Raw genomic sequence first — 26,927 nt, forward strand, 5'->3', positions numbered from 1 at the left:
TAAAAATTTTGAAAAGTAAGTTCGAATTATACTTTATAAGTTAATAATTGTATATTAAGAGAAACGTGTGTCACCTTGTCCAATCATGAATGACCAGACATGATTCCCAGAGACAGATATAAACAGCATATTTTTAATTTCCTCATTTTGACGCTGTTTAATTCGGCGAGTGATCACCTTACTTATGGTAGGATCTGACACGTAACTTCATATATCCTTGCTACATGGTATACATGGCCCGCAGCTGTTGACATTGTAATGTTTTCATTGATGAGTTTTAGACTGTTATTGCGTACAATGAATACTCAATATTGTCATCCAATCAAATTCTGTATTTCCTGTGCAACTGACTTGTATCTTATTGCCTTACAAGATGACATGGATCTCAATGATGTACGGCGATTCATTGAAGAAGGTTTACTGATGAAGGACTTCGACCATCCAAATGTTCTGTCGCTCATTGGTGTTTGTGTCGAGAAAGACGGTGCACCGTTAATTGTATTACCTTTTATGAAGAATGGGGATCTCAAGGCATACATTGACAACCCAAATAAAGTAAGCCTTACATTCTGATTTGTGTGGGCGGTGTAACACGTATTGGTCACATTACTATGCACAATTTTAGCAAGAGAGAACTGCGAGACTGGTTTTCGTCTTCAAATGGTGTTCTATTTCTTCTCGCCATGGTGATTACATTAGCTCATTGCAACTGTGGACGCATAGCAGAGAGCATGGAACACACTTGGAAGGGACTTTCAACAAATTCTCTTTAGCCATTTCCGTCTTAGATCGAATGCGTATCTTATTCCACACTAATGTAAACTATATTTCAGGTGTTTTCTGTGAAGAACCTTGCCACGTATGCCCTGCACGTAGCAAGAGGAATGGCTTATCTCAGTGACAGAAAATGTGTCCACCGAGATTTGGCAGCCAGGAATTGCATGTATGTATCATGGTTGTCACGACATATTAGTAAATGTAATGGTTCCGTTATGTAACATTACAGTATGATAATTATTAATAATCATTTGTTATCATATTGACACCTGGGAGTTTTACATACAGTGAACGTCAATTAATATTGTCGCTTACTTTGTGATAAAGGAACTAATATTGTTAACAACTTTAATAAAACGTTTTGTGATTGGTACTTAATATGGCAAGGATTTTTTTTTTAGTTTTAGAGCAGAGCAGAATACTAATTATTTCGTGTGACCTTGTGCAAAACTGTAACCTGCAACTGAAATTGATCAAATAATGGAATATTCTCCCCGGAGGACAGACTGAGTCAGTCACGAGGTTTATGTATGTCAATGGTTATTGAGTGTTAGTACGAGCACTCCAGACAAAGTGGGGACAAGTGATTTCGACACGTGTGGAAAACAATGTTGATATATAGATACACTTACAGACTGACCATGACCAGGAAAAAGAGCTTGCACTGTGTTCCTAAATTGTTTAAAGCAGCAATAGCTGTAATTATCGATCTTTTTTTTTCTCTGATTAATATTTGAAAAAAAAAACATTTCCTTGTCATTAGTGCAAATTTGTAACGACAATCGCCGAAATGTGAACACTGTAAGCATAGAATTTACGCTATATACCGACGTAGTACATTGAATCACTTGCAAGTGAAAAAAAGAGGTCGTCGTCGTGGATTACGTCATGCATAGAATTTACGCTATATACCGACGTAGTACATTGAATCACTTGCAAGTGAAAAAAAGAGGTCGTCATCGTTGATTACGTCATGCGAAATGTCATGTAGCCATCTGGAGAATCTAAGTCCTGCTCTGATTGTGTCTCACTGAGGTTATACGTGTCACTTCTCATAATAATGGTCATTATGCGTCATATTTTTCTATGGTTTCCATCACCTTGACGATTCAAACGAAATGGCGACTACTCGACTATACTTTTCACATCGTATTTTATGCCATTTTCCCCATGCAATTGTGCGTAAAACAATTTTTAGGTACGATTTGGTCGATCTTTTTGTGATTATATTTAAATAAAAACTGTTGGGATTTTACAACAGCTATTGCCACTTCATAAAAAAATAGCCAATATTCTGGGAATTTTACACTTTTTTTTTTATTTGGGGATTGAAAAAATGCAAATTCAGTTTTCATTTGAGCAATTCACATGACGTTTCTCTGTGATTTGTACCTAAATTCAAATAATACTTCTCCTAGGGTGGATGAAAAGGAAGTCGTGAAGGTTTCAGACTTTGGATTGTCCAGAGACCTCTATGAAAGTGATTATTATTCATCCTTGGACAAAAGTGTCCAGCTACCAGTTAGGTGGATGGCTCCTGAAAGTTTCCGAAAGAAAATCTACACAAGCAAGAGTGATGTGGTAAGACATAGTCCATGGATCTAAATCTATATATTGTGTTGGTGTAACCTAACCCAGTGAATTATATCGAAAATAAAGAAATCGAAATACCTGTTTAATGTAACAATGTTATTTCAAATTGAAATAGAATGCATTATCGTATTTATCCCGTGAATATTTACCGAGAACTTTCGAAAATATTCACGTAAGAGCAACTCAATTGTGAATCTTTTGAAAGTTATAAACTGTGCATGTATGTTGTTTCACAGTGGGCATTTGGAATACTATTATGGGAGTTGTTGACGCGTGGAGAAACACCATACGGTGCTGTTCAGAGTTGGGACATACTGAATTATCTGAATAAAGGAAACAGGCTTCAGAAACCCATGTATGCCCCGGATGAACTGTAAGTTATTTGATTTCATTCCGCTACAATATTCTTTAGAACATCGAAATACAGTACAGAGATAGCTTTTGGCTGTATACGAACCAAAATGTTTGAATTCAATATCCCTACATATAACGTCTTGCTGGCGGACATATTTCTGAATGTGCTAGGGAGATCGCATATCCAACTCAACAGTGTACCATATAGTGCATAATGAAATCCACTGTTACATTTTTTTAGATATAGATTAATGCAGAAGTGCTGGGAAGATGACCCAAATGAAAGACCAAATTTTCACACAATTGTCCGCGATTTAGAAAAGTTATTGCAGTCAGTACCAATGGAGAATCATCCATCAGCGGATTACCTGACGCCGTATGACCAAACACCTATATTCGATTATCCAGATCAACAGTAATGTTTTACCATATGGATCGGGACTGACTGGTAGGGTACAGCCAAACGTCACAGAAACACTACGCAGAAACAGACAATTGTGGTATTTTATTTGATGTAACGAATTTTGGAGATTTATTTCAGGTGGAAAAAAAATAATTACGTTTTTTTGACGGACGAGAACATATCAAGCAACGCATTATGAGAAGTAGAACATAAACTTGTCTGTGTGAATTTGATTGTATTTTCTTGAAGAGTTATCAAACAAGAATGTAGTTTGTGGACTGAACAATCTGACCTAGTAAATTGTGAACAATTAATACAACAAAAACGTGCTACATAAACTACTAGAAAAAAAGTAACAGTCGTAGAATAGAATGTTCCACACTAACAGAGGTCGCGGGAAAATCCCCCTGCTCCCTATACCCGAGTTTCACGATCCTGTAATATATTAGCGTTTTTGTTCAGACCAATTAAATCGGTAAAACTTAGTGAAAAAGACAAATCATCACACAACTGTTATTGTTAGTTTATTCATTGCTTTATTACTATGCATTCAACTTAATAAATGTAACAGGTCTACATAAGTAGAAACCAGCACAAACCATACTCAAAAGCAGTGATATCTCAGTCGAATACTGTAAGAGAGATACCAGTTTTTTATGAGGAAAATAAATGAAGCACTGTGAAACACTTTAAAAATTTCCAATGTAAATAACTCGTGAGCAGTACACCATCATAGACTAAAATTACATTACTAGTTACTGGCAAGATCTTAATTAAAACGTGCATAGAAATAAAAACTTGGCACAAACAAGAACAAATACTCTTGATCCAGGGGCTTGTCATAAATGACACAGTTAGTGATCTATATAGTGCAAGCATGACCCTACACATTTCCCCTCTAATTTGTCTACAACCACAGCTCCATATTCTCAATGGCGGTGCTTAATATGACAGTATGGAAAACAAATCCTGTGCAAAACTGTACACATTTCAAATCGAAAGTCTTTTGCTTAAAACAAATCATGTTATAATATGTCAGTTCTGTATAAACTTCTTTTTTAGGACTTACATTCTATAATATATGGAAATCAAAAAACAAAAACCACACTTGAAAAAGGTTGAGAAAAAAAAATTGTATTTATCCTGTATCCACGGAAGGCTTGACCTTGGCCTTTTATAACTTACTCTTGAAAGAATCCCACAGTGGAGGGACAAGAGTGTGCCTAAAGTCAAGGAATATGTTTTGAAAACCAATCATATTCTAGATTACTTACACGATTTCTACTGTATCAGTTTACACTAAAGCCTTGGTATGAATGTTATTTTATCAGTAGAAGTCCACAATCTTATGGCATAACAAAGCATTACCTGCATTGTTCCAGTCTTACAAATTTAATTTTATATAACAGCATTGACATCATTTAAGTAATTATTGTGTAGTGTGAATCAGACATTGTTCGCCCTGAAATTCAATTACTATTAACTATTAAATTACTTTATTAACTGTACCGTGACACATAGAATTGACTGCATTTAAATGCTCATTCTATTATGTACATATCAGTTTACACACATGTACCATTGGTCGTTTGGGCAGCTTTCGCAAATAAGGTAATCTATGCACTGTAAATACTGTTTCAATTATCTGTATGTGAAACTAAAAATGTAGTCAAGTAAAAGTAAAAAACGTAAGAACAAATAAATAATTACTTAATCACATGATTTAAAACTTGAAGGTTATTGGATAATGAATTACATTGTGCTCAAGACACCATATAAGGTGTTAAAAATAACTAAAGTATAGCAGATGAGCTAAAAAAAACATGAGAAATGTACAGTGACAAATATAAACATTATATTATTACCAATATTACATTCTGTTCTGTGTTTATAACTTGTTTAGATCTACCAGATGAGCTAAGGATCATTACATGCAATGTGCCCCATCCGTTAAGGTGGTAAAGCTCTGAATTCAACTTTCAGCATGACCAGAGTTGCCTTAGGGACGACGTCAAAAGATTGATGTCGGATAAAAAACTTATTTCCTTTAGTTTGGGGGTGGGGGGTTTTGACCTCAAAAAGTTTCCATCCTACAAAAACGATTTTATTTTTTTAATGAAGTTAAAAAAATCTTGGAGTATTTGTAGTTCGTTTTTTTTTTTCTATTCAGTCATAGACAGATATAACCGAAAAGGGAAAAAAAACACAGAAAAATGGTTTGTTTCGAGTGTAAATCTGTGCGTCAAAATGAGGTGCATTTGTAAAATCTTTTTACACCCACCCGACAACCAACTACTGTTCGATTATCAATTTGTATTTAATGGTGAATGTAGTCTGACGCCATGACCAATACTTATCAATTAAGTTTCAGTGGGGGATAGGGGGGTTTGGAAAAAAAAACTAAAGGAATTAAGTTTTTTATCCGACATCGATCTTTTGACGTCATGATTTGGTTGTGTAGAAAAAAAGAGACATCAACATTCAGGTTATCATTACACACCACTTTTTGCCATTGCCTCATGTATCTTTCCAATAAGCCACTGAAAAGAAAACAAATTATATTAGCACTCATTGTTGATATCAGCTAATCGAATAAAGGGCTTATAATATGTGAATAATAGACACTATGTTGTTTGTATTATCCTAGCACTGTAAATATCTCTTTAACCCTTTGAAGCATCATCGTAAACTTTTGGAACCATCAACAAAACGAGTTACCAAAGTTTGCTCTTCCATGCATAAAATGTTAACATAAATTGACAAACCTCTTTGATTAAAAACTAAAAGCAATATCTGAAACTGTCTGTAGTGTCGAAAATGATGATGGAATTCAGTGACAATTTTATGAAATGGGAAAATATTTGCACCAAATTATGTGTGGGGAAAAATATCTGGCATGCACTCAACAGGGTAAAGATTTGCATGTTTTTGTTGAATGTATAGTAATAACAGTGCATTTATTGGCTATCTACAAGTTTGCACTAGATGTTTGTTTCGCCCATGTTTTATATATTTAAGATAAGCTTTCTGATAGGACATATGTCCTGTGTTCAAATACCTGTAAAACTACTGTATGAAGGTTTTACCAGAAAACTATCAATGGGTGTATATTTGGTTTTATTTTATTCAAGATACAAATAAAGGAAAACTAGATTTTCTTGATTAGCAGCTATTCACATAATATTGTATTAGATAATTACCAGAATTTGTTTTGTGTCTTTCATTAATTTAAATGTGGTCCTACTAGTACATAGATGTACACCAGTGATGCATATACAAAGATATTTACTCAGTTTGTCAATCCAAAAAATAAACTACCGGTATTTACATAAATTAGATATTCATTGTTTTTCATAGATCTTGCATGTTGATATATAACCCCAGTTTTAATTATTATCACAAAGTAAAAGTGATTTTTTTATCACACACAATAAAATCAGATGAAGAAACAATGTTTGTGACAGGGGTTGAATCAGTGCAACTCAGCAACACAGCCTGTCTATCTATCCACTGTGCTCTGTTATTCTCTACAGCCAGAACTACATTGTATGTATGTGGACATGCATGTTCAATCACTGATATGCGTTACATGTTAAGAGGCATATATCCATGTCACACATACTAGTATTTGTGGAGGTATATTTCTGCCTTTTACAGCAATAATTACCAATATCATACATCGATCTGTTTTTGAACTTCAATGACAACTGCTTGTATTTCGGGGATAAATATTCAAGAAATTCCCATCGATAGTGAATTTGTACCCCCGACAAGTACCAGGATGTGTGACTTTCTGGGGTTCATATACAGGCCTATTCAAGTGCTGACACATTTGTGAAATTCGGTATTTCTTGGATGAATATCATTCTGTGCACCACAAAAAAGTTAATTTCTTTATGATAACTCACAACTCAGCATGTATATTACCGGTAATGTTGAATAACAAAAGTGTTACATGTGTTCAATATAAATTATTACACATCAATAGAAGAGGATAGAAGGAAAGAAATGGAATGAATGCAGATGAGGAATGTGAAACATAGTAGCCTGGGTCTCCCTGACAACCCTCATCACAATTCAATCGTAGTGAATATGTACAGTATTATTGAGGAAACAACAGACTTTTAGTTTTTCTACAATGACTGTTCTCTATTATTAGTATTACAAGCTTTGGGCAAGCCAATAGAAGAGCAGGGTTACAGCGACTAAATATCTAAGGAAAAGAGCAACACTGTCAACTTTTGGAGAAACTTAAATGCTGCTGAACTGCTACTCTTAGTGGATTAGACTTAGTGATCCTGCCCACACGGCTTCCACTTCTCAGCCATCTAAAATCTAAAATCAAAATAGATGATGACAGTATTGCTCAGGATCTATCTACAAAGCAGGGAATTAATAGCTTCAAGGTTAGGACAAAAGGAAAACACTCTGATTCTCGGGCAATATTTTTAACAGAGTTACCTGGGCTTCTTTCCTGTCCTCAAGAAGAATGTGAACTTTGTTGCGAGATCCCCGACTGAACAGAGAGGCAAAACCTCTCTTCTTTTTCTTCTTTTTTGGGGTTTCAGGCTTTTAAAGAGTTCAGATAGGTTACAAAACAGATGAAAAAATGTATAGAGGAGAGAAAAAGGAGAACGCAAGAATGGTGAGGAATATGAGCAGGATCCCGGAGAAAGATGACGGAGGAAATGATGAACACAAGATTTCCCAAATATTATAGTGCAACTGGGGGCAGAGGTTATACTATAAAAATTACCATTTTCATGCAAATGCTGCAAAATCGATTTTAAAAACTAATTTTAATTAAAATGTTTCGTTAATTCGTTAATTATTTTTTCATGCAAATAAATATTCAAACCAAGCTATTATACTACTAGCATTTGTAACTTTAGGTGATTCGTTTTTAGTTGATAGATAAAAACAGCAAATACATTAAGTCAAACCTTGGCCCCAAGTGACTAACATTTAAAAGGATAACAGTACATTTAAAACAAATTTTTCAAAACAATTCTACCTGTGCAGTCTTGCTATCACTTATTGTAACAATCTTGCCAGTTGAGGCTGCACCTCCGAAGAAACTCCCGAAACCTCTCTTTTTCTTCTGGCCATCATCCTGTAACAACATAGCACATTTTTTATGTTATGGAATTTACTTTGTCTTGATTATGGTTTTATTATGATTCAATTTACATAAGACAAATGTTTGCGAATCTCAAGAGTCAGTGAAAATCACAACATTTTGTAGCAATGAAAATTTCTCTGTTGACTTACATGTATAATGCGTGTCAGTGACTTTCACGAAAATGTGTCTTGCGATCATCAAATTAACAGTTTACAGTATATGGCAATGCAGTTGATTGTGAATGTAATTATGGAAAATGTGCAATACAAGTATACTATGCAGTTAATATGATATGCGACTACATCTATACACTGCCAAAGTGCATACTTTGCAGTATTCTTCTGTCAACCTCATATTATCATACATGGTCTCAAAACCAATCATCAAGAGTGACATTTTTCATGTTATACTTTATTTTATATATGTGTCTACTACCAACTTTCTTATTTGAAATCAGCATACTGGGTAAAAGGTGAAGTCTGCTTCCAAACAATATAAAGTTAATATAAAAGGCATTTAACATAATCCCTGGCAAAGGTACTAAGTACAACAACATTGTTTGTACAGAGGGTTCTTGATCTACATGAAGCTACAAATATAACCTATTCTAGTGAGAAAATATCATACATGTATTTGTGCATGAAAGATATTTTACACAAAGATAAATAAATCTGACAAAAATTGTATATTTAACTGATTCAAAACTTAGAATCAATGGGCAATACCAAAATGGTATTTCTGATGATGCAAAAATTACAATCTAAACAGACCTTATCAACCCAAAGAAAGAAATAACTAGTTATGAAATGCGTGAATAATATCTAAGTTAAACAAATAAATATTTAACGAAATGAACAGAGGCTGTCAATGTGTTAAGTGTAGTTTTGTAGTATTTGAATATATAAAAAACGTATTTATTAATATTATCATCGATTTTGTCTGAAAAATTGCATAATCTGACAGGAACACTTTGCATATTTACACAAAAGAAAATGCATGAATATGATAATGGTTTCAGTAAAGGTAATGGACACATTCTGTTTATACCAGTAGGCACAGTTAATCCAATAAGCTTATACAACAGATTTAATGATCATAATTTTCTCCTCATGGGTGTAACAATGTGACAAACAACATTAAGAATCAATTTCCAACAAAAAATGGTTAAAATTAGGTTGAACACAACAGATTTATGATCTGCAAGAAAAGACGAAGGAATGAGGAAAGAGTGAGGTATATGAGGTATAGTCATGTCTCTGCATACCGGTAGATCCACATGCTGCCCAGAGTAACCCAGCATTCACTTATTACAGCGTATCATACTCACATTACGACGCCCCCTTCGTTTGGTTTCCTCAATAAACATTGCCTCAGCCTTGCAACAAAATTTGTGAGATTTGTTAGAGATGCTAACATCAGTCCAATTTACGGTTTAATTGAATTTTAAAATAAGCCTGATTGATTCATAGATTGGTTACTTACCTTCAGTAAAATGGTGATTCCTTTCTCAGTCAGCACTGGGGGTTCTTTTAACATAGCATATGTATGTTGCCACTCACAGTTCCAATGGCCGAGTAGATCACCCTTACTTACAAACAGTAGTCTCCTAAAAAGGAATCAGAAAAATTGTTAAATGGAATTGGAGTATATATTTTTCACTATGATAAATTAAAACAAGTAACAAAGACCCCGTAGCTTGGCAGTGATTAAAAATTAGATGTGAGTGATATTAATGGGTCATTACTGTAAACACATCAAGTATGCACTGGATTTTAATTTTGCTGTTGTCATTGATACTTTTCATGTACATGTACTGTAAAATGACTAATTTTCACTGGGTTTAAATTTTGCTGATTTACCATTTCAGGCAATTTCAGTGGGTTTTAAATTCACCTTTTTATCATTTAGATAATGTGTTCCATGCTAAATTTCACATATTCACTGGGTTTTAACTGGCATTTTCCAGTCAGCGTAATATACAAAATTTAAACCCAGTTAATAATTAACCACTTTACAGTATATGGTGCATTTATTAACTGCATTTTATTTTCTCTCATTTCCTTGACAGCTAAATCAGCTAGATTAAATCCTAGTAAATATACTAAGTTAACAAACAGTGGGATGTATTGTTTCTATCTCAGAGCAGCAAGCAAAAATTAAATCCAGTGAATACCCTCATCTCTATAGTATTAAGTGAAATGAAATCAAAGCTTCATGTATGCTGGAAAGTCCATAAATTTCAATCCTTTCGAATATGCTTTTAATATCACAATAGAAATTAAATCTTAGTAAAAATGAATGCAATTTACAGTAATAAAATTAAAACAAAGTAATTACATTCCTCCATCTCAAGAGGGCATTAGACGCATGATTGGCAGAGCCATTACACAAATTTAATATTCTTTTGTTTTACAAAGAATAGTGGTCATCAAACTTTATTATTTACTATTATTTAATGAGTTTTTTATTTATAATAAGAAAGCTTAGAAAAACTCCCGTGTGCAGAGAGTATTGGAGACACATTAAAATTAATCGAAAATTTAAGATTTGCTATTTGACATGCATAACATGAAAAAAACTGTGATTCACATTATAATAGATAATCAATATGCATGTTTACATGTATCAACATTAAACTAATCATGTCTGTGGATTACCTCAATGAACCAAATGAATTATTATACAATTAAGCAATTATTATGCATAGATTTAGGTCTGTATATTGTTTCAGTGCGCACATGTACAAAGTTTCATTATAATATGATGATTAATCCTAACTAAATTAGTGGAAAACGGAAAAGTAAATTATTATGCAAATTAGGTAATTATTATAGATGTATATAAACCTAAAACTAATTTGATCATCACATTCTGTTAGAGCACATACATGTATGTACCAAGATTCATTGAATTAAGATAAGTACTATCACAGACCATCTATGTACAAAGTTTCATTGAAGTGTGATTAGAATAAAAAATTATGATTTATTATGCAAATTAGGTAATTAATATGATCTGATTTTAACTCAAAACTGATTGGGTCTGTACATTGTTCTGGAGCATCAATGTACTAAGTTTCATTGAACTGGAATAATTAGTACATGTGATATCTGTGTAAAAGCTGAAAATTGGCTAATTATGCCAATTAGTTAATTAATATGCACAGATTTTAACCCAAAACTAATCAGGTATGTGCATTGTCCTTGAACATCTATGTACCAAGATTCATTGAAATGGGATAATTAGTACGAGCGATATCAGTGTAAAAGTAAAAAATAACTAATTATGCAAATTAGTTGATTAATATACACACATTTTTACTTAAATTTAATCAGATCTTTGTATTGTTCTAGAGCATCTATGTACCACGTTTCATTGAAAAGTAATGAAGTAATAGTACTTGAAATATCAAAAATCTGAAAATTGATTAATTATGCAAACTAGGTAATTAATATTTCACATATCTGCCTGTGCATCGTCTATGTATCTATGTAAGTTTCATTGAAATGTGATGATTAGTACCTGAGATATCAGTGGAAAAGGTAAAAATTAGCTAATTATCATGCAAAATAGGTAATTAATATGCATGGATTTCAACCAAATCCTAATAAAATCTGCGCATTAGTTCATTAAAAGCCAACATATGGTTCTTGAGATGTCAGTGGAACGGACACACACACACACCCACCCATACAAACAGGGTAACTTCAAAGACTCCCATTGTGTGCTTCGCACACGGGAGTCAAAAATTAATATAAAATAAAAACTTACCTATTTGTAACCAGCAATACGCATCGACCATCTTTGGTTACCACAGCATGGGCATAGTACTTGTCTGTGATAACAAATTTGCCTTTTTCAGTTTCAATAAAAATTCCATAGCCTTGAGCCTCTTTTTTAACATATGGTCTGACGATGCCATCATCATGAATCAACCTTGGTGGTCGTAATGGCCGTATTTCCTCACTGAACTCAGCGACTCTGTGACAAGCAAAAAAAATAATTGTCAGAATTTTGTAATTGTAAACATAGGGAAAAGAGCCCTATAACTTGTTTTTGATCTAAATCTTAAGGTCTCTTTATTACTATAATTGTTTTGAATAAAAATCCTCTGTTAATGTTAACATATCTGCTATTTCCACATTACAGGATCTCGGCAGGTGCCAACATTCTTTTCCAAGAAACCATGGATTTTGGAGGGCACACGTTTCAAAACAATGGTTAGAAATAAGAAAATATGACTATTTTTATTGATGAGTAGGCTTCTACCTTAAATTAGTCTATAACAAATGATAGCAGTAATAACAGTTATGTTTGAAGCAGTTTTTCTACAAAGTTCATGTAAACATTCAACGCAAAGCGACCCATTTCGTGCCAAAGCACTGAAACATTGCTGAGTGAAATGATCGAAGGTAGACCATAGTGTTTACATTGTCCTGACGTATGTCTTGTTCATGAGATATCTGCCATATTTATCATGATAATGACTGGACTACTAAACACATCACAAATCATTGCTCTGACAAAGCACAGCACTTTGCCACTAGAGGTTGATACGTAGAGACACACATAATTACTAGAACTAATCAGATCAGTGACAAAATTCTTAAGAAATAAGAAACAATAACAACATCTTATTATTAATTTGAAAGAGACAAAATTTAATTTTTTTAGGGTTATACACTGCAGTGTACTAAACATAACCAATCTAGTCTGCAGTAAAGAGAGACAAGTGACGTATTATACCAATCAGAAATCTTTAAAACGATATATTGGGTTGTTAACATACCTACGTATTCCATCAAATGCACTGCTAGCCATGTCAATGACACCACCAGTCGGCTTGGCAACAACTCCAACAAGGCCTTTACCAACACCCTTGAAGAAGCCTGCAGCTCCCTCTTTCTTGGCACCTGCGAGTTGAACAAAGTATTTGACTGTTTGCAATTTAAACAAATGATGTTGGCATATTTATGACTGTTAATTTTACCTGTTTATATAACACCACAAATTACATCTCTGTATCTCATATTTTTTCTCAAAAATCATGATGCACAACATTTTGCACACTCTCATACATTTTTCCATAATTTATTTGTTTTTGTTTTTGTTTTTTTAAGTATTTTTGTGCCAGGCGACAGTTCTGGACATTGAGTGTCACTGTTGTCTCTCCTGACTTTTTTTCTGTTTTGAATGTGCAAATTGCAAGTGCTGACACATAATGCATTTTTGCCACAGAAGTCATATTCATGTTTGGGACTACATGACTACATGCCTACATGCCTTCCCATTGAGTCTGTGGCACACTCACCCAGGGTAGGAGTCGATCCTTTGGATATTCAGCCTAAGGTAGGATTTGAACTTGGGTCTACCGATCATAAGTCTGAAGCGACAACCACTATGCTACAAGTAACTGGTTTCTAATTTGTTAATTTTGAACCAAATGGACATACATTTTTAGTTGCTATAGATCTTGATTCAAATTATACAAGTTTATTTTCTGTATGGTGACAAAAGTTGACAAAAATTGAAATACCTTTAACGGGTTGTACCACAATTCCACTGACACCTTCAACAAAGCCCTATGAAAAGAAAAAGATTGTTTCAATTTCATACTCATTTAATTGTATAAGAATGCCTTAGCTTTAGTGAATAGTCAGAGCTTGGAAGTTTGAGAAACCATTCTTCAGATATAATTTACATACCATGACTAATCCCTTTCCACCACGCGCCAAACCTTCTTTCAAGTCTGCAGGTCTCTGATTCATTGCTTTCAGTCTCTTCTTCTGGTACTCTTCATCCATTGTTAGGGCAGCTAAACCTTTACCCAGGGTGCCAGTTACCCTAGAAACAACACCAGCAGCCCCACCTAGCAACAAGAGAAAAACACAGTACTTAGGAATATATTTATTATTTTTATCAGTGATGACAACAGACATCGATAAACAATTGATAATTATTAATAATAATAATAATTATTTTACATTATTCCATGTCTTCAACTTTTTGAGAAAAACAACTGAAGAAAATACCATACACAAGCATCATAAAATATGTAACCTACCAACAGCATGACCGAATAAGCTGCGAACACCAAGTGCTAAACCTTCAGCAAATTCTTCAGGACCTTGTACTGCACCCTGGGAAATAAACAAAGACTGTTGACTCTTGGATTCAAGACCCAAAAATATAGATATATACTATAGACCATAGACAAAAATTTCTGCTGTGTTCAATTCTCCCAGGATTACTGTTCCCCTGACTAATGTAACCAAGGTATGTCAGTGGTTATTGCAGATAAAAAATTTTATGTTACAGACTTCTGTTCTTAATCATGGATTTATCGTATAAACTAAACCTGACACAGAGGGCGGTATTGCAAAATATGACATCATTATGAAACAATTCTGGATTTCTGCCATACTATAAAGATTCACCACAAGGAATAGAAACATTGGGAAATTAATCTGTATATTTGAAAAACAACGCTCTCAATGGCTAGGTATGTCAAAAGACAAAATATTGACACAAGATAAAAGCATTAACGCACACATGTGTATCATTAAATCCAGAACAGACACTTACCTGGTATGGTTCATAGAAGAGATCAGTGACACCCTCAGTCAAACCACGTACAAAACCGAATGGATTGCCCAGTACATCCAAACCTAATACCAACACGTATGCTTGCTTGATTGCCTGACTGGAGTAATGTTTAATCCCTTCACCTGTCAACTCATTTGTTGTATAGAACTGGTGTTGACGTTCAAAGAAACCAAGTCTACGAAATAAACGAACAATAATTAATCCAACAATCAACCATAAAAAAGGAAATGACATCACATATACCGTAAAAATTATATTTCAGGCTGCAGCTTTAATAGAAGCCGCACCCCTAGCTTGAGACATTGTTTCATGTTGAAATTGACAAGTTTTGATCCCAGGAAAAAGCCTGTAATATGTAAGCCGCACCTCAAACTTTCACAAACCAAACAGCCACCACATATTTCAGAAAAAGATATACCATTTAATTTTAAATTAAGGCATAATTTTTCGAACATTTCAATGATTCCTGACACTTAGATTAGAGTCTAATCTAGGTTTTCCGGAGTCATTGACGCTTATTCCAGAGTACAGGTTTTTTGTGAGTAGCGTGAATGAGTAAACTGCGTTTCGACAATGAGCTGTTATTATAGTCAAAAGTGTTAAATTCTTCTTCAATGCTCAGCTTATCTTTCGAAAACAACTAATTTCTTGATTTAAAAAAAAAATCATGCCGTTTTCCCATCAAAATCAAAGCCAAACGATCGCACTACAACAACGGTAAATCTTTTCCGCGTTTCGTTCACCATGAGGTTGCTGAACTACATTAACATATTTAAATGAGCTATGGTAATTTAATCATGTTGGCACCATCCAGCGTGTTGATTGGTTAATTAGCGACTTGACTTATCAGGTCAAAAAAACAGTTTCAAGTCACAAAGGATGTTTGAACAAACATGGCGAATATCGAATAGAGATTTTATATGTGACCGAAATCATACGCTTGCGGTGAAACTAAGTTGAATTTTCACAACAATTCAACGAATTTATTTTTTGTATGTTATTGTAATCACTACTAAGTAATAATCAGCAACTGTAACACTTCAAAAACAAGTAAGTTATTCACTTATGTGAAACTCAGCATGACCGTTACCGTGATCATTTGCTACTAAGAATGCATTCATTTTTGTTTTTACTTCTTTTAGAATATACTTTTCATTATCAAAAGAAAAAAATAAGAAAATAAATATATATTACATTAAATAATATACTGAGTATTTTTTTTGTTACCGGTATCATGCGAACATTTTTTTTTGATTGATTTTTTTTATTTTAATTTCCCCGATGTCTAAATTAAACATGGAATGTACAGTCACTCTGCCGGAAGTTGAATATGCCAGTAGTCGAACGCAATCGACTGTGTCAGACGGCTGTCTCTCAGTTGTGACCTATACCGGTGCTAACGAATTAGTCTATTTAAAGCGAACCTAAATGCGGCCTTAATTTATAGTTGTGTATATTCTAAACTGTATTCGAAATAATAGTGCAGTGGTTTAATTTTGTTTTAATTATAACTGTAGCTTGGATAGGCATTTGAAGTGCTTGCAATTAAACACCGTGGAGGCCATTCATGGAGGGGAATAAATAACGAACGAACATATTTAACATCCGGGTACTTTTCAAAGCTATGACGTTTTAGTATCTGATCGCATTCGTATACGCCACTGTACATAGGCGTTTATGCTGCCAAGCATTGTGTACTACTTGTATAAACTCAACTTTTATATGCATAATGTGCTTTTTAAAATTTGGGTTAGTAGAGCCTTATTTGTTTGAACCACAGTATTCTGAGAGTGAAAGCCCAATTACGTTAAAGTAAGCCCCGTAAGCCCCTCCCGAGTATGAAGCCCATCCCTATATTTTTACTTGGTATTTATCGAGTTGAGAGCATTCACGATTATAAGCCCAGAGTGTTTTTACTGGGCGTCGACGATATTCTTTAAAATATGCGTGTAAAAGGTGTGTTTCATTTCATAATAATCATGATTGGCATGGTAGTTTGGTTCATGCTTTTAGTTTTATGAGAAAACTCGCATTAAATTCAGAGTGCATGGCAAACGTACACAACGTGGTTCGCATCCTTTCTATTCTGTCATTTACTCAGGATGAACCCCGATGTTGCAATTCTGGAGTAATCCATATTTCTTTGAGTAGTAGCTTTCGAAAAGCCAAAAATGTGATCGTTAAGTCGTGTACCTGGTTATTGGGCATGGTTTACTTTGAGACTACCATGAAAGGCCTAAGGTTTGAACGATGAGACATGTTGGCGACCAAGAAAGGTGTTTAAATTCTTCCTCCACACTCAGTTTACCCACGGTTACTATTAATCGTTGTTTACATTTCGGAAATTGCGAATCGCCAGTTTTTAGGGAAAAAATCATCGTTTTTTTGTGCAATCAGTGCTACAGATCGCATTTTAACATTGCGGTAATTCACTTCTGCATTGCGTTAAAAAATCATCGTCAATAATCGGAAAATTTCATCATTACGAGACATCATTTTGATTGGTTAATGAAAGACATGACCTGTTATGTCAAAGCTCAGACTAGTAATACTAGTAATGTATTACAAGTCTGAGGTCAAAAGAAGTTGTTCCAGGTCAAATCGTGCTGAAAAACCTCATGGTGGAAAATTGCTTTGCGTCGTGAGTTTGCGTACGATCGAAAAGATACCAAAAAAAGAAAATGATAAATGCCTTCGTCCACTGTTTCCTCACAGACCCTACCCATTATTTCACCGTAAATTCAGACGGTATGTAAATCGTATTGTAATAAAATGTGTGTGTTTTTTATGAATATGTTTGTTTCTTCATTGTAAGTGTCGTTCAAATCAATGACGCATTTTTTTTTTCAACGAATAATTTTTTTGGATAATATTTCGTTGTTTGCAAGATGGTTACAGTGTTTAACCCCAACCCCAACAATCTGCTTGGTGTTCCTGTGACACTTGTCCCATGATTTGCCAGTGCAGCCCCGTGAATACATAGACGAAAATGTTTCCACCACCACCCTACGAACTCAAGATTGCATACTCCAGCATCCATACTTTGAATAATTTGCACGCCGCACAGTGCAGTACTGGAAACAGCATTTATTAGGCAGTTAGACAAAAAACAAAACAAAATGCTTGTCTCGATCAATCGCACATCCATAATGTTGATACGCTTGTAAATAACATTAACGTAAAAGTCGAAACAACCTAGACTAGAAGTCAATTCACCTGTCCAGCCAACTATGGCTCCCTAAGTTGCTTATATTTAATCAGATACTATTTCGTCATCATGCTTTGTTACCTTACCTGTTTATACCTCATGAGGGCGTTTTTTATGACAAGATGGAGCAAACAGAAGTCCTTCGCAGGTTTATGGTTTCTCATATTTAAATCATCGTAACTCTGAAGATAATTTTTTTTTTAATTTTTTTTTTCAAATTTATAATCAATATACATAACTTGATAAATACAAACACCATAATAGGCTCTACATGTATTTAGTTCCCCTTTAAGAGATTGTAGTATACAGTACCGTAATCTGCAAATGCATACAAATCTATTTGTAGATATTATTTATTGTGCAGTATGTTATACAGTGTGAAATTTCATTTGTGTACAAGTTTGTCTGCGTATAAAAATCCGAAAGTGTGCTTAGAATCACAAGTTGCAATCGAGTGTCGTGCATCTCATTAGCATATCATTATCCCTTCAGGCCTTTGTTTTTTGAAAAAATTTCCCACCGTTACCAAAGTGAATGCTCTAATTAAAGCCGCACCAAGACTTCACACATCTGCATTCATCAATTGAAAAAATGAATTTTAATTGAAGCCGCGGCCTCAATTAGGAATTTTACGGTAGGTCAAAAGTTGAATTCACTTACTTGAAGACAACATCCTGTATGTTAGTGAGTGTGACCCCAACACTCTGTAGGAGTAGATGGACTGGTGCATTAGTCGCATTTCTCTTAATGCCACTTGCTCCAGGGTCATCTCCGCTGTCATGAAGCGAAAAGCTCAGATGAATCTACATGATACAAAAGAAAATAAGAATTAAAAAATAAATATTTGTTAAATTTCATAATAATAATGCAGAGCTTCACTGTGTTTTAAACAAGCAGCCTCTCGGCTGAGATAGCTCCGCTGTTAGCAAGGCACATTTCAATTAAAGAACTGAAGATATCATTAGAAAATGAACAATATGTATAAGTATGCATAGCAATTCAAATATTCATCAAAATTAGATAATTGAAGAAATCATCACAAAATGAACAAATCTGAGAAAGGTCCACATGTAGTACCCTATATATGTAATATCAAAGCAATCGGACTTGCGGTTTTAAACAAGAAGTCAAAAATATCACTTTTTACCAAAAATAACAAAAATATTCACCAAAATTAGAGAATTGAGGATATCATCACAAAATGAACAAATCTGAGAAAGGTGCACATGTAGTACCTATATATGTAATACCAAAGCAATTGGACTTTTGGTTTTTAACAAGAAGTTGAAAATATCACTTTTTACCAAAAATGACAAAAATATTCACCAAAATTAAGAAATTTAAGATATCATCACGAAATGAACAAATCTGAGAGAGGTCCACATGTAGTACCCTATATATGTAATATCAAAGCAATCGGACTTGCGGTTTTAAACAAGAAGTCAAAAATATCACTTTTTACCAAAAATAACAAAAATATTCACCAAAATTAGAGAATTGAGGATATCATCACAAAATGAACAAATCTGAGAAAGGTCCACATGTAGTACCTATATATGTAATATCAAAGCAATTGGACTTGCGGTTTTTAACAAGAAGTCGAAAATATAACTTTTTACCAAAAATATTCACCAAAATTAGAAAATTTAAGATATCATCACGAAATGAACAAATCTGAGAAAAGTCCACATGTAGCATCTATATATGCAATATCAGAGCAATTGGACTTGCGGTTTTTAACAAGAAGTTGAAAATATCACTTTTTACTAAAAATTACAAAAATATTCACCAAAATTAGAGAATTGAAGATATCATCATGAAATGAACAAATCTAAGAGAGGTCTACCCCAGGTACATACACACCAAGTATCAAAGCATTCAGGCTTGTATTTTTCAAGAAGAAGTCGAAAAAGTAAAACATTGACACGGACGACGCCGACGGACAATCACTCATATGATAAGCTCCGCTCGATAAAGTCTACAGCGGAGCTTAAAAAAATCAATCAAATGTTTGTGAATTTCAGTAAATATCATAAAGAAGGAAAATCATCACACACATACAATGTAGAGAGTGTATGTGTTCATGTGTAATACAAGTAATAAATGTTTAGCAGGCACTTATTTAATGTGATATATATTTAGAAAATATCTATAACCTTTTTCTGGATAAGCAATCCCACACAATTTTCTCTCTTAGTTTGATGTCAGCAGACACTTCTCTAGCATCAGTTCGATACAAACCTAGTGTCTGTTAACTTCGAACTAAGACAATACATGTAAGTTATCTGATGTTATTGAGGTTGTCTTTACCTTGATAGGAGACAAATGTAGATTGTCATAAAAGTTTCTATCTTCTCCCATAACTGTTTGCACTTCTTGACTATCTTTCAACTTACTAGCTGTCTTCTCTACATCAACCTCAAAATACTCCAACTAAAGAAAAAATTACATGAAACTTAGCATTCCATTGCATATTACAGTACATTGTTTCACATCCAATATATAACGTTATTTCAAGATTTACAGCTTTACTTTTACAGTATTTATATACTGACTAACTGATGTCTATATTAGGTAATATTCCATTAAACTGATACATGTATAGACATATCTTCTCTATCAGTTGATTACCAGACTAGTCTGGCATATGATACAGTTACATACATGTAGCCAAGCATACCCCATCCTGTCCAGACAGTCCAACACATATCTATTCACTCACTTCAATACTAGGCAGTCTGGTACATGATACAGTCACATAGCCAAGCATACCACCATCCTGTCCAGACAGTCCAGCACATATTTTCTCAATCAGTTTATTACCAGACTCGTCTGGCATATGATACAGTTAAATATTCCTCATCCTCCCAGACAGTCCAGGGCATAATAATTCAATCAGTTCATTACGAGGCAGTCTGGTACACAATACAGTCACATACCAAAGCATTCCCCATCCTGTCCAGACAGTCCAACACGTATCTTCTCAATCAGCTGAATAACAAACTAGCCTGGCATATGATACATACAGTTACATATTTCCCATCCTCTCCAGACAGTCCGGGACATAATAATTCAATCAGTTCATTACGAGGTAGTCTGATACACAATACAGTCACATACCCAAGCATACCCCATCCTGTCCAGACAGTCCAGGGCATAATAATTCAATCAGTTCATTACGAGGCAGTCTGGTACACAATACAGTCATATACCAAAGCATACCCTATCCTGTCCAGACAGTCTAACACATATCTTCTCAATCAGTTGAATACCAGACTAGCCTGGCATATGATACAATCACAAATTCCCCATCCTGCCTAGGACAAAGTGATTCAATCTGTCTCATTGTCATAATTCAAGTTTACTCACCTCCTGTTCAGGTGTTGGTTCTTCACTTTCAAACATTAACATTAATGCATTCAGGAATCCTTGGTCAACCTTAGCATGCATTTCTTGGATCAGTAGCTTGAAGTATTTCACCTGTTTTATTTGTGTGTGTTGGCCATATCTGGTCATATTACTCAGTTCTATAAATGGCTTTGGTTCTGGTACAGGAAAGAAACATACATAACAATTACTAACATAGAAAGGCTGCTCTGGCAAGCACCCCTGTCACTCCAATTACTTACACTACCAGTTTTTGTTTAAATTGGATAATTGTTCAAGACAAAGTGGGTCTTACTACTGCCAGTTAGCTGACCCCCCAGAATTAAGAAATAATGTTATCACTCACCAGATGCAGTAGTGATCACAATAGCAACCTTGAAATTGACAACTGAATAACGTAAGAAACTTTTTAAAAACTTTCACTGAATGGGTTGATGAAACTGTCAAACACAGACAATGCTCACAACCAGCTAAATTAATGGCAAACTAGTGAAAGCATTAACCAATGACTGACTATAAGCTCCTAAAATTCCAGCCTGTGTTTTCTGCTAAAAAATTGAGAAGATTTTTACGTACACTACTCACAATTCACAATTTGAGGGCGCTGTTTTGCTGCTGCCAACTTGGATAAGTACAGTCCAGTTTTACTACGTTTTACGGATTTTATGGTTTTGTGTGATTATCTTCATTGGATTCCTCGTTTATGTTAAGTATTAGTGCAACTTCTTGGTTTGTTGATGTTCGTCTATATATTTGTGTTGCCGTGAATTCTGTCCAAAACGTTTTTCACATGACGCCCATGCTGAAATCGCCACATTGTCCATTACTCATTACCATATGAATAGAAGCAAGTTTTTCCGCGTACCACCTGTTGCAGATAATTGTTTCTGACACTGCTTGATAAATTGCAACTCTGGACATGTCGTCACGAATCGTTTATAACACACTACAGTTACTAAAACTACGCAAGCAACATTTCGCAAATCTAACACACCATGTTATACAAACCACTAAAGATAATTCCATCTGGAGACAACGTTGTCGACGAGCGGGATCGCATATTAGGCACCCAATTACTGTTCACTTGACTATACGTCCGATTTCGGACAACCAAGTTATTGTTGTTCCTAGATTATCTGCATTAGTTCAACTATCTGGGTTTAATACCACTGTACATGAGCCATATGATGCTAATATTATTCCTGTTATTTACAACGTTTTTTCTGCTGAACATTATCGTTATCGTCGCAAATCTGGAAATTTCGGAGTGGACTCTACCAATTTGACCTCTATTGACCTACAGCACACATCCCGATCGAAGTTTATGTCAGAGTTCAAATGTGGATTATTAAATTCTCGTTCAGTTAGGAATAAATCGTGTGCATTAAATGAGATGATCTTATATCATGATTTGGATTATTTATTTCTCACGGAAACATGGCTGAAAGGTGATGTCAGTGACGGACCTGTCGTCGTTGAGTTGACTCCAAGTGGCTTTAAGTGTAGACAGTTTCCTCGTCTTACAGGTGCTGGAGGTGGTATCGCCATCGTTCATAAAACTACCGCAAAAGTAAATACATCGTGCTCGCAAACATTTTCATCGTTTGAGTGGTTAGAGATCACTGTTGATTCAAAACATGGACGTATTAGGTACATTCTCATGTACCGCCCGCCTCCCAGTTTTTCTAATAAACTGACATTTAATGGATTTTTATCGGATTTCTCGGATCTTCTAGACATTTACGTTTTGGATACTACACCAATCGTCTACCTTGGAGATTTTAACATTCATTTTAATAAGCCAGACAATCGTGACACCTGCAGATTTCTGGAACTTTTAAAAATGCATGATTTAGTGCAGCTAGTAGACAAACCTACCCATCGTTCTGGTAACATTTTGGATTTAATTATTACCCGTGAGAATATTGTGTTATCATTGGAAGTGAACCAGGCCGCAGCAATCTCTGATCACTATCCCATTTTCTTTAGTTTGTCAAATCATCATGATAATACATCAAATCGTACCAAAATTACTTATCGCTGCTTCAAGAACTTTGATAGGGATAATTTCGCATCTGATCTACTCGAATCTGGGTGTACTAGAACAGTTGACCAGGTAGATTCTACAGCTAAGTTACGTATTTTCAACACTGCTGTATCGGAAACGCTTGACAAACATGCCCCCATGACTGAGAAGACTGTTCACGTTCGTGTGGCCGAGCCGTGGATAAATGTTGATATTTACCACGCCCGCACTGAACGCCGTAAAGCTGAACGGACGTGGCGGCGAACTGGTTTAACTGTCCATCGCCAAATCTACAAATCTAAACGAAATAAAGTTAATGATCTTATTGATGTATCACGTAGGAGTTATTTCGCTGATAAGATCGCGGATTGTAATGGTGACCAAAGAAAACTGTTTTCCATCGTAAATGGTCTTCTAGGCTCGACAAATAATTTGAATGCGTTGCCGATTCACGATAACAAAATAAATTTAGCGAATCGTTTTAGCATGTTTTTCGTGGATAAGATTAAGAAAATCAATCAAGGACTAAATCTAAATTAATTGAATGGAAACCGTTTTAACGAACTGCACAAGTTCTCTGGTGATGAATTGAAATGTTTTGAACCAGCCACGGAGGATGAAATAATTAAAATTATAAAAAAATCGTCGTCGGTTTCGTGCGATTTGGACTGTTTACCCACTAATATATTAAAAGATGAAAAGATCCTTTCTATCCTGCTTTCACCTATAACAGATATCATAAATGAATCACTTCGCACTGGAAGTGTTCCTGAGAAAATGAAATGTGCGCTGATTAAACCTCTGCTCAAGAAAGCATCGTTGGATTCAAACATGCTGAAAAATTATCGACCGATTTCTAATTTGTCTTTTATATCTAAAGTCCTTGAACGTGTCGTTGCATCCAGAGTGAAACAACATTTAGAGAATTATTCGTTGTATGAAGAGTTTCAATCAGCGTATCGGACCGCACATAGCACTGAAACGGCTCTTTTGCGGGTCGCTAACGATGTACTATGCAGTATTGATAATTCTAAGAATTCAGTTGCTCTCGTACTTTTGGATCTTTCAGCCGCTTTTGATACTGTGAATCACAGGATTCTCATCGATAGGTTGAGATCAAATTTTGGTTTAAATGGTCTCATCATCAAATGGTTTGAGTCGTATTTGAGTAACCGCATTCAAAAAGTGAAAATTGGAAATGTATGTTCTGATATGACGTCTATATTAGAAACCGGTGTTCCACAGGGCTCCGTCTTAGGGCCATTATTGTTCTCAATGTACATGCGTCCATTGGGCGAGTTATTGCGACGTCACGGCGTAAAATATCATTTTTACGCCGATGACACACAGATTTATTTATCGGTTTCTGAAGATGATCAAATTCGCGCCCGGGTGATACTTCAGACATGTATTCAAGACGTTAGCGATTGGATGTCTTGTAATTTCCTACTTTTGAATGTGTCGAAAACTGAATTTGTGTGCATGTCGTCTCGGAGATTCTCACAAGACTCGTGTCCTTTGTCTAGTATCGCAATTGGTGAAGAATTGGTTAGTGCTTCGTCAAGTGCTAGAAACTTAGGTGTCTTGTTTGATTCGCAGCTATCTATGGAAACACACATTTCTACTATTTGTAGATCTGGATATTCCCATCTAAGAAATATTAATCGTATTCGTAAATCATTATCCCAATCTGATACTGAAAAGTTGGTACATGCATTCATATCTTCTCGCTTAGACAGCTGTAATTCATTATTGTCTGGTCTCCCTGTAACTAAGATAAAACCTCTTATTCGTGTACAAAATGCAGCAGCCCGCCTTGTCACTCGTGCTCGAAAATATGACCACATTACAGACATTTTTATTAAACTTCATTGGTTACCAGTTGTACAAAGAATCAATTTCAAATTACTTTTACTAGTGTATAAATCTTTGTATGGTTTTGCCCCAAATTATCTATGTGAATTAATCGAATTTTATGTACCTAGTCGTAGTTTAAGATCTGAATCAAAGTTTCTTATTAAAACTCGTCAGGTGTGTAGTAAAAAGTCCAAGGTGTTATACAAAGACCGTGCTTTTGAAAATTTAGGTCCTAAACTTTTTAATGAATTACCTCTGTCTGTTCGTTCTAGTCCTTCAGTAGACATTTTTAAATCCAGACTGAAAACGCACTTATTTAAATGTGCTTTTAATATTTGACTGATTGTTTATTGTATCAGCGCCTTTGATCTTCATATGTTGGAATTGTTGCGCTTAATTAAATAAAGTTATTATTATTATTATTATTATTTAAAGATGCTGTCCACTTAGTCGGTGATACCATCATTATTTAATTCAACTGGCTGGCAGTAGTAGGACCCACTTTGTCTAACTGAGACTAATACTTAATGTGACGGCAAAAACTTATATTTGTTAGAGAATATAATTATGTTATTTTATCATCTGGTATATTCAATGCAATAGAAAAATTAATTGCTCATATCACAGTGTATCAAAACACATAGAAGAACACATACATGAAACAAGACAATCACAACACAAGGCCGAACAGTCACAACACTTACCACTTTCAGCAGAAACAGACTTTGGTGGTGGTACTGGAGCAAGTACAGTTGGAAAGACAGACGCTGGCAGCTGGTTATCAATCTGTAGCCTGTTAATCTTGGCATGTAGCTGTAATTGATGTTCGGATGCCTTGTACGAAGCCCAGATACCTGGCGCGTACGTCCTGCGTATTTTACGCTTGTTGGGTTTCAACATCTTCATCGCGAAAAAGTCAACCTAAATGACGAAACATATCATTGGAATCAGAGTGGTGCTCTTGATAGCCATTATACATACATTATTCCTAACTAGCCTTGTCAAGTGACCGTATGTAGATTTCGACATGATGATATAATGAAACAATATCATGAATGCCTGGTGTGGTATACATATGTACCATAGCCTGTAGAATATATACCACTTGATGCTAATCCACTAATGCCTAGCTATGGCGAACCCACATTGATTTCAAGTGATTATCAGTGTTCCAACAAAAGACTCTACATGTAATACTATTTAATGAACATTTCTGGATGGTTTTCTTTCTAGTTCATATTCATTATATGGTATGCATGTTAAAATATACCTCTAGGTTGCCCTCAAGTGTCTGTGGACCTTGAGCCACTACTTTACCGACTGCTAACTGTGTCTGCAAGTTCTGGAAAGCAGTTTCCAATATTTGATTCTGTTTATTTGTAAGAGATTTCCATCTTCGCCTTTTCTGGAATTCCCACATTATACCAGAGCTGGAATCGAGGCAAAAATATAAAATGTTTAGATTGTATAGTCCAATTGTAATATTACTGCTAGTAACAGCATAATAAGTACTAGTCATGTCATGACATGGCAGACTCGTGTATGAAATATTGAAAGTACTAGTGTGGGTGAATAGATTAATGTGTGAAAAGAA

The 26,927-nt window shown here is 34.8% G+C and overlaps 2 protein-coding genes across 13 annotated transcripts in view; one reads left to right on the forward strand and one right to left on the reverse strand.

Moving 5' to 3' along the window:
• The first annotated feature begins 372 nt into the window (after positions 1-372).
• LOC100366742 (hepatocyte growth factor receptor-like) lies at positions 373-3,626 on the forward strand. The gene is made up of 5 exons (XM_006812746.3): positions 373-555; positions 834-943; positions 2,196-2,358; positions 2,607-2,743; positions 2,966-3,626. Exons 1-5 carry the CDS (start codon positions 379-381, stop codon positions 3,141-3,143), a joined length of 765 nt encoding a protein of 254 aa, XP_006812809.3. The 5' UTR covers positions 373-378; the 3' UTR covers positions 3,144-3,626.
• Positions 3,627-3,640: 14 nt separating this feature from the next.
• LOC100366588 (intermembrane lipid transfer protein VPS13A-like) overlaps positions 3,641-26,927 on the reverse strand; it is a 135,933-nt gene continuing 112,646 nt past the window's right edge. For 7 of the 12 annotated variants that reach the window (XM_085495453.1, XM_085495448.1, XM_085495450.1 and 4 more), the window contains 16 exons: positions 26,604-26,763; positions 26,038-26,254; positions 21,433-21,608; positions 20,374-20,496; positions 18,724-18,866; positions 14,835-15,030; positions 14,314-14,389; positions 13,955-14,118; positions 13,786-13,831; positions 13,039-13,162; positions 12,021-12,230; positions 9,732-9,855; positions 9,577-9,624; positions 8,142-8,240; positions 7,589-7,696; positions 3,641-5,667 (listed from right to left, as the gene is read on the reverse strand). In XM_085495453.1, coding sequence (XP_085351579.1) covers positions 5,620-5,667; positions 7,589-7,696; positions 8,142-8,240; positions 9,577-9,624; positions 9,732-9,855; positions 12,021-12,230; positions 13,039-13,162; positions 13,786-13,831; positions 13,955-14,118; positions 14,314-14,389; positions 14,835-15,030; positions 18,724-18,866; positions 20,374-20,496; positions 21,433-21,608; positions 26,038-26,254; positions 26,604-26,763 — 2,062 coding nt within the window. In that variant the 3' untranslated portion in view covers positions 3,641-5,619. The remainder of the gene's footprint in view (positions 5,668-7,588; positions 7,697-8,141; positions 8,241-9,576; positions 9,625-9,731; positions 9,856-12,020; positions 12,231-13,038; positions 13,163-13,785; positions 13,832-13,954; positions 14,119-14,313; positions 14,390-14,834; positions 15,031-18,723; positions 18,867-20,373; positions 20,497-21,432; positions 21,609-26,037; positions 26,255-26,603; positions 26,764-26,927) is intronic. The other 5 variants (XM_085495458.1, XM_085495456.1, XM_085495451.1 and 2 more) reach the window with 3 other exon arrangements.

This window comes from Saccoglossus kowalevskii, chromosome 21 (genome assembly GCF_978046115.1).
Source record: "Saccoglossus kowalevskii chromosome 21, keSacKowa6.1, whole genome shotgun sequence".
Classification (NCBI taxonomy): Eukaryota; Metazoa; Hemichordata; class Enteropneusta; family Harrimaniidae; genus Saccoglossus; species Saccoglossus kowalevskii.

What these genes read in the sequence shown, in the direction of transcription:
- LOC100366742 (XM_006812746.3), top strand. Translation starts at nt 379, where the DNA reads ATGGATCTCAATGATGTACGGCGATTCATTGAAGAAGGTTTACTGATG. An exon ending in TTGGCAGCCAGGAATTGCAT is followed by an intron (nt 944 to 2,195) that starts GTATGTATCATG and finishes TACTTCTCCTAG; the next exon opens with GGTGGATGAAAAGGAAGTCG. An exon ending in ACACAAGCAAGAGTGATGTG is followed by an intron (nt 2,359 to 2,606) that starts GTAAGACATAGT and finishes GTTGTTTCACAG; the next exon opens with TGGGCATTTGGAATACTATT.